The sequence below is a fragment of the Condylura cristata genome, unplaced genomic scaffold (genome assembly GCF_000260355.1).
Source record: "Condylura cristata isolate star-nosed mole 26May11 unplaced genomic scaffold, ConCri1.0 scaffold00013, whole genome shotgun sequence".
Lineage (NCBI taxonomy): Eukaryota > Metazoa > Chordata > Mammalia > Eulipotyphla > Talpidae > Condylura > Condylura cristata.
The window spans coordinates 274,785-284,292 of record NW_004567114.1 but is presented as its reverse complement, the minus strand read 5'-3'; the positions used below and the strand labels follow the sequence as shown (position 1 = coordinate 284,292).

The 9,508-nt window shown below is 69.6% G+C and overlaps 2 protein-coding genes across 4 annotated transcripts in view; both read left to right on the top strand.

Moving 5' to 3' along the window:
- Positions 1-4,210, top strand: part of INF2 (inverted formin, FH2 and WH2 domain containing) — a 10,996-nt gene extending 6,786 nt beyond the window's left edge. The window contains exons 15-22 of the mRNA XM_012724358.1: positions 34-141; positions 261-331; positions 567-687; positions 768-932; positions 1,006-1,108; positions 1,176-1,337; positions 1,493-2,131; positions 3,598-4,210. Coding sequence (XP_012579812.1) covers positions 34-141; positions 261-331; positions 567-687; positions 768-932; positions 1,006-1,108; positions 1,176-1,337; positions 1,493-2,131; positions 3,598-3,626 — 1,398 coding nt within the window. The 3' untranslated portion in view covers positions 3,627-4,210. The remainder of the gene's footprint in view (positions 1-33; positions 142-260; positions 332-566; positions 688-767; positions 933-1,005; positions 1,109-1,175; positions 1,338-1,492; positions 2,132-3,597) is intronic.
- A 2,853-nt stretch (positions 4,211-7,063) lies between these two features.
- ADSSL1 (adenylosuccinate synthase like 1) overlaps positions 7,064-9,508 on the top strand; it is an 8,016-nt gene continuing 5,571 nt past the window's right edge. The window contains exons 1-2 of one of the 3 annotated variants that reach the window (XM_004681560.2): positions 7,064-7,260; positions 9,294-9,396. In XM_004681560.2, the coding sequence (XP_004681617.1) occupies positions 7,069-7,260; positions 9,294-9,396 (295 nt within the window). In that variant the 5' untranslated portion in view covers positions 7,064-7,068. Of the gene's footprint in view, positions 7,261-8,373; positions 8,426-9,293; positions 9,397-9,508 lie in introns of those variants that run through there. The other 2 variants (XM_012724411.1, XM_012724412.1) reach the window with 2 other exon arrangements.

The window sequence follows — 9,508 nt, the reverse complement described above, 5'->3', positions numbered from 1 at the left end:
CCCCCCCAAGGCTGGGGCTCACTCCCCCACCAGGGCAGCCACACCGGGGACGCAGACGGCTTCAAGATGAGCACCCTGCTCAAGCTGACGGAGACCAAGTCCCAGCAGAGCCGCGTGACGCTGCTGCACCACGTGCTGGAGGTGGGCGGGGAGGGGTGGCCGCAGGGAGGGCGGGAGGCCCAGCCGGACCGAGCACCTCCGAGGGCCAGTGGGAGCTGAGGGGCCGCGGGGCGGGGCGGGGCTCACAGGCCTGTTTCCAGGAGGCGGAGAGGAGCCACCCCGACCTCCTGCAGCTGCCCCAGGAGCTGGAGGCGCCCTCCCAGGCAGCAGGGTGAGCACCCCCCGCCCCAGAGCCAGGACGCCCGTGCACAGCCCTTCGGCCGGGCCTGGAGGAAGGACAGGCTGGCGCACAGGGCCACTGTCCCCACACCGCGGCCGGTGCAGGCGGCGCAGAGGACACGAGCCCCCCGGCTCTGTCACTCCAAGGCGCGACATGCCCCGCCCAGGGGCCACCTGGGCTGCAGCGGCCACGCCTGTCGCCGGCCTCCAGCCTCCTGTGTCCTCAGGATCCACCTGGAGCTCATCCACTCCGAGTCCAGCGCCAGCCTGGCGAAGCTGGAGGAGATGGCACGCAGGGTGGGGGGCTCAGCCCCCGAGGTGCAGGGACAGTACAGCCAGCGCCTCCAGGCAAGCGCCGCCGGGGGCGGGGGGCGGGGGTCCGCCCCTGCGCCCCGCGCGCCCGCGCCCTGACCGGCCCTGTGCCCCAGGCCAGCATCGAGGCCTCCCGGGCGCTGGATGAGGTGTTCCAGGCCATCGCGCAGAAGCGGCAGGAGCTGGCCGCCTACCTGTGCGAGGACCCCCAGCAGCTGAGCCTGGAGGACACCTTCAGCACCATGAAGGCCTTCCGCGACCTCTTCGTCCGCGCCCTGAAGGTGGCTGGGCCCCTCGGCGGCCGGCCCGCCCGGCACGCTCGGCCCCGGCGTCACACTGCCTGTCCACTCGCAGGAGAACAAGGACCGGAAGGAGCAGGCCGCCCGGGCCGCGCGGAGGAAGCAGCAGCTGGCGGAGGAGGAGGCTCTGCGGCCCAGGGGCCAGGCCGGGAGGCCAGGTGAGGCCTGGGGCAGGAGCGGGGCGGGCCGCCCCCCCGGGCTGAGGTCAGCGGCTGGGCTTCTCAGGCCGGCCAGGAGGCGGGCAGCAGGAGGAGGTGTGCCTCATCGACGCCCTGCTGGCGGACATCAGGAAGGGCTTCCAGCTGCGGAAGACAGCCCGCGGCCGGGCGGACGCTGAGGCGGGCGGCAGGCCGGGCCCCCCGGCCCCCCCGCGGGATGAGGAGCCAGGTGAGGCCCTGCGCCCTGCCTCCCCCGCCCTTCCCAGGAAGTGCCCCCAAATCCATCTCACCCTGCCCCGGCTGCAGGGCTGGGCTGCGCACGGGCCCGCCCCCACCGGGGCTGAGACCAGAGTCCTGACCTGACCACGGCCCCTCTCTCCACAGCCGGCCCCGGCTCGCTGGCAGGAGGCGCCAGCTGCCCCCACGCCACCGCCCAGCCTGGTCTGGACGCCACCAGGGAGTCGCAGGCTTGGGACCTCGTGGACGCCGTCCCCCCTGGTCCGCAGCCGCCTGCAGAGCCGTCGGGGGAGGGCCTTCCCGGGCCCCTGGAGCGGCAGGCCTCCTGGTACATGGATGCCAGCGAGACCCTGGCCCCGGGGGACCCCGAGAGCCCCCAGCCCTCCACAGGGGCCTGGCCGGGGGCGCTGTGCGACACACAGCCCTTGAAGCCCCTCCCGTTCGGCAGCGGCCCGCTGCCCAGGGCCATGAATGCCCACCAAGACCCCGAGGCCCCCACAGCGCCGGGAGGCGTCTGCCAGGCCCCGGCGGACAGCACCAGCGACAGGCTGGAGAACACAGCTGCGCCCGGCCACGGTGCTGGGCTCCCTGGTGCTGGCCCCGGCGAGGATGGGGACGAGGAGGACACAGCCCCGGATTCTGCGCTGGACACGTCCCTGGACAGATCCTACTCTGAGGACACGGTGACCGACTCCTCGGGGTCCGGCACCCTTCCCAGACCCCGTGGCCGTGCTTCCAAGGGCACCGGCAAGCGAAGGAAGAAGCGCCCATCCCGGAGCCAGGAAGGTAACCGGCGGGCGGCCAGGTGGACGGGCCAGCTCGTGCCAGCCCTTCCCCCGCCAGCGGGTCACTCCCGGGCGCCTGCACCCTCCGGGCAGGGACACCAGTCCCTGCGCGGGGGCTGCCCTGGGCACCCCGACCCCAGCACTGCAGGGGACGGGCGTCCGGGACCCGCTGGCCTGCTGCGGGCCGCGCCCCAGCACCGGCGCTGAGCGGTTTTTTCCATTTGAAAGCAGAGCTTGCCCCCGACCCCGGTGATAGCCAAACAAAAAGGTTCTGTGAGATCCAGTGAGGTAGGTGGTGCCTGCTTCGCTCTAACATGGCGCAGCTGGTGGCCCCCTAACCCATGCCCGGCGCCCCTCCTGCACCCCAGGGCGGGCCCCGCTTGGCCAGTGCAGAGGGCGGGGCGGGGGCAGGCCTGGCAGGGCGCCCAGGGCCTGGCAGATGAGCTGAGGGGCCCGCCCTTGCTGCGTGCAGCCAGCGCTGACCGCCCAGTCCCTGAGGCTGAGGGCTCTGTAGGTCGCAGCCCCCCAGCCTGGGCCCAGTCACAGAGGCCAGTGCTGAGGCTGTGGCCCCGAGACACCGCCAGGCCTGGGCAGCAGACCCTGGCCCTGCCTGTGGGCGGGAGGGTGGGCTCTGTGACCAGCCCAGGGCCCACGCTGGCCAGAGGGGAGGTGCCGAGGGCAGGGGGTCGAGGGAATTCAGGCACCGGCCCAGCATGCCTCTTGGCCGGCCCCTGCTGGCCAGTCCGGATGGGGCGCAGGGCCTGGCAGGGCCCCTGTGGGCCAGAGTCGGCGCCACCACGCTCACCCCAGTCACGGCCTCACCCTCGGGGCCACGGGGCTCAGAGCACAGCTCTGCAGGGCCACCAGCACCTCGGGCCAGCACAGGGTCCCCTCAGGGGCCGCCCCAGCTCGGCTCTGGCTGTGGTGTGGGGGACAGTGCCTGTGTGTCTGTGGACCCTGTGCGCCCAGCAATCTGGTGTCCCCAACGTCCCCAGGGGTGCTGCTGCCTCCGCCTTCACAGTTAGGGTTTTGGAAGTGAGATCCTGCCCAGGACCCCACGTGACACCCTCACACTGGGGGCATCTCGCTGCACCCCTGACTCAGCTTAGCTACACCGCTCAGCTAGTGGCGTAGCCAGTCATGTGGCCAAGAGGTGCCACAGACAGTCCCGCCCTGTGAGCGCCCCTGGCCCGGTGGCCAGTGGGCCCTGGTGCCCCGGGAGCCAGCAAGGAAGGGGGGTGCCTCTGGCATGTGGCCGGCAGCGAGGGCCCAGAGCCCCGACCTGCCCAGGCGCTGAGCCGGCTGACCGGGCTGCCCACGGCCGCCTCCTGGCTGGGCTCTGCTCCAGGGGCCTGGGGTCCAGGTGCACCCGGGGGCATGGTGCTGCAGGGCCACAGGGATGGGGCCAGCAGGGCCTGGGGACCCGGCTGCCGGCACCCCAACGGGTCCTTTTGTCTCCTCCCACAGGCCTCAGGCCCAAGCCCAGAGCAAAGTGAGGGACCAAGTGCGGCTGAGCGGGCTTCTGGGCCGGGCTGGGACCGGCCTCAGACACCAGAACTCCGTGCCTTACCCGGCCAGGCCTGGGCTGTGCTGGGCCCTCAGGCCCCCAGGGTCTGGCGGACGGGACCCCAGTAGGCACTGGCCGGGCCACCTGGCGCCCCAGCCCTCCTGCTGCTTTGCCCCAGCACACCTGTCGGCCCCAACTGCCTGGTGGGGCGTCTGTCAGGGCTGCTCACACGGCTCGCAGGAGCCCCAGGACCCAGGCAAGGGGTCCACTCGGCCGGCCCCTGCCCTGCGGCCTGCTGTCCGTCTGCCCCATGCTAGAGCTGGGCGGCAGCGTCAAGCCCAGAGGTGAATGGGGTGTCTCCTGTGTGGGCCGCTGAGACAGCAGGCAGGGGCCCCTCCCAGCACGCACAGCCCCCGGCGGCACTGCCCGCCCACGCCAGGGCCTGGCCCCTCACTCCGCCTGCTGTCCGCTGCTCCTACCTCCAGCCGAGCTCTGCTGTCCCCAGCCAAGGACCCCTGGGGTGCAAGGCCCAGACAAGAGCTGCACCCGCCCTCAGCTGCCCCATGCCTCCCCCCCCCCGAGCTGCAGACCACTGAATAAAGAGCCTCTCACAGGTGCCTGGTGTGCTGCTGGGCGGGGACAGAGGGGCAGGGCTGGCCTGTGCAGGGGAGGGCGGGGTGAGGCAGGGAGGTGGGTCTGAGCTGCTCCCTACAAGGGCCCCACAGCAGGATGGAGCGGGACCCTCAGGACACAGTGACACCCAGTGTGTGCCAGAGACCCGGGGAGCTCTAGGCGCCATGAGCCAGTCTGGGAAGTGTCTGCTATCCCAGGGCCCGGGGCGCCCCACACCTGGGGCCACATCCAGACGCCCCGCGGGGGGTGCAGGGAGGTGTTTGTAAGTGGGAGTGGGTTGTCTGGATGCATCTTTGTGTTTGTGTCTGTGTCTTTGCCATTGTGTGTGTGTGGGATGGTGTGTGTGTGTGGGATGGTGTGTGTGTGTGGGATGGTGTGTGTGAGGTGGAGGGTTAATGGTGTGTGTGTGAGATGTGAGGGGGATGGTGTGTGTGAGGTGGGGGGTTAATGGTGTATGTGTGAGGTATGTGCGTGAGGTGTGGGGGGATGGTGTGTGTATGAGGTATGTGTGTGAGGTGGGGGGATGGTGTGTGTATGAGGTATGTGTGTGAGGTGGGGTAGATGTATGAGGTATGTGTGTGTGAGGTGTGTGGGGGTAATGGTGTGTATGTGAGGTGTGTGTGTGTGAGGTGAGGGGATGGTGTGTGTGTGTTATGTGTGTGTGGTGGGGGTAATGGTGTGTGTGAGGTATGTGTGTGTGAGGTATGTGGGAGTAATGGTGTGTATGTGAGGTATGTGTGTGTGAGGTGAGGGGATGGTGTGTGTGTGAGGTATGTGTGTGTAAGGTGGGGGGTAGCATGTGTGAGGTGTGGGGGGGTAATTGTGTGTGAGGTATGTGTGTGTGAGGTGTGGGAGGGGGATGGTGTGTGTGAGGTATGTGTGTGTGAGGTGTGTGGGGGTATTAGTGTGTGTGAGGTATGTGTGTGTGAGGTGTGTGTGGGTAATGGTGTGTATGTGAGGTATGGGGGGGTGTGTGTAGTATGTGTGTGTGAGGTGTGTGGGGGTAATAGTGTGTATGTGAGGTATGTGTGTGTGAGGTGGGGGGGATGGTGTGTGTGTGGTATGTGTGTGTGAGTAATGGTGTGTGTGTGTGAGGTATGTGTGTGTTAGGTGTGAGGGATGGTGTATGTATGAGGTGTGGGGGATGATGTGTGTGTGAGGTATGTGGGTAATGGTGTGTGTGTGAGGTGTGTGGGTAATGGTGTGTATGTGAGGTGTGGGGGGATGGTGTGTGTGTGAGGTGTGTGTGAGAGGTGGGGTGGCGTATGTGTGAGGTGTGTGGGGGTAATGGTGTGTATGTGAGGTATGTGTGTGAGGTGGGGGGGATGGTGTGTGTGTGTGAGGTGTGTGTGTGAGGTATGTGTATGTGAGGTGTGTGGGGGATGGTGTGTGTATGAGGTATGTTTGTGTGAGGGATGGTATGTGTATGAAGTATGTGTGTGTGAGGTGGGGGGATGGTGTGTATGAAGTGTGTGTGTGTGAGGTGGGGGGGATGGTGTGTGAGGGGGGGGTGTCTGTGTGGGATGTGTGCACACATGCTATCTGGACCTGACTTACTCATGACCACAGGGTGGCCACTGGCCATTCCTACAGGCTCTGTAGACAGCAGTGAGGGCTCTTTCTGGGGGCCCAGGCTCTGGTTGGGGGTTTGGCCCCTAGAGCGGAGCCCCTAAAGCCACAGCACCTGGCTGCACAGAGGTGGGGAAGCGATGCCCAGGCCGAAGCAGGTCACGCCCGTGGTGGGGGCCGGGGCTCTAATTCGGGCATGTGACTGGCGGCCTCAGCTGCGGCCAGTCGCCTGTGGGCTGTTTACAGAGAAGCCGGTCGCCCAGACCCACTGTCTATTTATAGGGGCCATGCCCCGCCAGTGCCCGTCCCACATGTGGTGCAAGCCCGCCGTGTCCAGGGCCAGTCTCCCACCTGCTGGCCCAGAGTCCAGGTTGCCCCCAGAGGGGCTCAGAGCCAGTGTCCCCCTTTCCACACCACCCCAGAGGGACAGAAGGGAGCATCCCCTCCTTGCTGAGTCCCACAGATCTTCCCCATAGCTCCCGGTGGGCAACCCAGACCCCACGCCTTCACCCCATTCAGATGCCCCCCAACCCCTGTCCTGTCTCCAGAGCCCCCAACCCCATACCCCCCCCCACCCCGCACACCAACCTTCAGACTGCCTGGCCCCCAGGGCCACCACGGTGGCCATGCAGGAGAGGTGTCCGCACTCCCAACTTTCCCCGGGGAAGTCGTGGGGGGGGGGGCGGCAGCGCCAGTGTGAGCTCCCTGGACACCCAGTCCCACAGCCCTGCGGTGGGAGGCCTGGGCAGGGCGTCCCGGATCCCCTGCCTCTTGCGCGCAGAGCTGCTCCCCTTACCCAGCAGCGCTCGCCCCTCTGCCAAAGACTGGGTGCAAGAGGCAGGGACGGTGGGGAGACAGGCTGTCCTCTCTGCCGCCACTAGGGGGCGCGACCCTGGGCGAGACCTGCGGTGGGGGGAGCCGCGGGGGCACCCCTTGGCGCGGGCCCTCGAGTTCCTTGTGCACCTCGCCCTCCCGCCCGCCCGGGGAAGGGACCCCACAGTTTCTGAAGGCTCGAGGGCCTGAGCCTGGGGCCGGTGGGTGGCCGGCGTCCCGCGGCGGGGGAGCCGCGCAGAGAGAGCACCCAGGAGCGCTGGCGGACGCACTGTGCGGGCGGGCGGGCTCCAGCGAGGTCACCGGGGGCGTCAGGCCGCCCCGCCCCTCCCCCGGCAGCCCCCCCCTGCCCAGGGCCTCCTTTTAATGGCGCGGGCGCGCTGCCCGGCCGAGCCGGCATGTCAGGGACCCGCGCCTCCAACGACCGGCCCCCCGGCGCGGGCGGCGTCAAGCGGGGGCGGCTGCAGCAGGAGGCGGCGGCGACCGGCTCGCGGGTGACTGTGGTGCTGGGTGCGCAGTGGGGGGACGAGGGCAAAGGCAAGGTGGTGGACCTGCTGGCCACGGACGCCGACATCGTCAGCCGCTGCCAGGTGCGGGCCGGCGCCGGGACCCCCCACCCGCTCCCAGCCCCCTCCCTGGGACCCGGCGGGATCCTGCCCTCCCCGTCCGCGCGACCCCAACCACCTCGGGGACTCCTGTCTTCCCGGCGGGACACCCTATCCAGGGCCACCCACCCCACCACTCACATTACCCCCAGCTCCAGGCACCTGACACCCCTCCCCTCCCCCCAGGAAGCCGCCTTCCCCCAGCCCCCAGGCAGGGGAGCAGAACTATAAATACAAGCGCTGAGTTGGGGACACCGGATCCTCAGGGGGTGGGGCGTGTCATGGGGCCATGAGGGTGGGGGTTGGGGCCCCCAGGTCCCCCCTCCTCCTCCTCCTGCAGGACCACCTGGGACAGCCTAGGCCAGCGACTGCAGGGGCCCCCGGAGGAGAGGCTCTGGGCAGGGGAAGGGGCCAGGGCAGCACAGTGGACCGGAGTCTGGAGGAGAGCAGGCCGCACCCAGGGAGGGAGGAGACGTCTGCCGAGTGACAGGGTGACCCAGAGGCTGGTGGCGCCGCACACAGCTGTCCCTGGGGGCCCGGCGCTGGCCCCCTCCGCTGCGGCTGCTCCAGCGCCGTCTGCCCCGGCCAGGCTGGGGTGGCCGAGCGGGCGCACAGCCTCCGCTCAGGGTGGGCCTGCTGGGCCCGAGCGCCCAGAAATGCTGTGAGAAGGCACGGCGCCATGGCCTGCCCCCAGGAGGCCAGGCGGGCGCAGGCAGCAAGTGGGGCCTAGGTCTCCCAAGGACTGGGGTTCAGGAGGTGCTCGGGCCCCAGCCCCTGCCGGCCCGCAGCCCGCTCCGCTCCGGGAGTCCCCTGCCGCGTGCTGGGTAGTGCTGGGTGGTGTGCGCCTCCCCCACCGCCGGCGTCTGGGTGCCCCGGCCACCCACTCCGGAGTGCGGTGAGCTGCCACTCGGCCGCCGCCCCCCTAAAGTGAGCCGGGGGTTCGCGGTCAGCCCCGGTGCCAGGCTCTGAGCCCGCCGCAGAGAGCCTTCCGGAACAGAACCTCCCTGCTCTGCCCGCCAGGCCACGCCCCGCCTGCTCTGCCCTCACGAGAGCCACTCGCAGCGCCACCAAGGGCAGAGCAGGCTGGAGCCCCGTCCCCAGCCCGACATCCCCCCGGTCAGGAGCCCCAGCGCACCCACTTTCCCAAATGGTGGGTACAACAGTGGGGGACCCCCTGGGGCCTGGCCCCGCCGAAGGAGGCCAGGCTGACCCTGGGTCGCCAGCAGGCCTTGCCTGGTCTCCGGCCCCTTGGCCGCTCTCATGGGGCTCACTTCCAGCTGAGGCGGTCAGGGCTGGGCTGCCCGCCCCTGCCCACCTCCCCCCGGACCCCCACGAACTGTGCCACCGCCAGGGCAGTGGGGGCCTGCCCTCCAGGGGCCCCGCCAGGACTTCCTTGCCGTTCAGACCCACACACCAGGGCCTGGCTGCCCAGCTCAGGGCCCCTCCCCACCTGGCCCTGGGCGGCTGGCCAAGCGCAACCCAGGTGGGCCTTGGTGCTCGAGGGGCCCCCAGCACCAACCCTTCCACCTCCGGTGCCCACAGCCGGCTCCGGGCCCTTGCCTTGTGCCCCTGCGGCAGCCCCCAGCACCAGCCCCAATCTGCCCTTCCCACCGCATCACCCAGCAGCCACCAGCAAACCCAGGACAGCTTGGCCTGTGGACACAGCGGGGCGCTGTGGGGCTGGGCTGGGGGAGCGGCCCAGGGCTTGTCCGCGCTTCACAGGCTGCCTGGCACTCGGGGTCTGCCAGGGTGCAGAGTCTCAGGCGGTGGGTGGAGGGGCCCCGCGGCTCCCTCGAACAGGGTGACCCTGCCCCAGCCAGGCCCTCCAGGGGTCCAAGGAGGGGGCCTGTGGCTAGGCCCGCCTTTGCTCTGGGGGGCCTGACCAGGCCTCTGCCTTCCCGGGGCTGTCACACAGGAAGGGAGACGGAACGCTAGGGCCACAGGGCAGCACCTGGCAGCCTCCTACCCAGGTGGACCCTAGTCTGGGCTCCTGGACTCAGCCCGGTTTCTGCCCCCAGGGGGGCAACAATGCAGGCCACACTGTGGTGGTGGACGGCAAGGAGTACGACTTCCACCTGCTGCCCAGCGGCATCGTCCACACCAAGGCGGTGTCCTTCATCGGTGAGCGAGCCCTGCCCAAGGGGATGGGCGGGCCCAGGGCAAGGACAGGGCGGCTCGCTGGGCGCTGCCCGGCGGGGTGAGGGCGCAGTCTCGAGGCCCAGCGCCCCGGGAC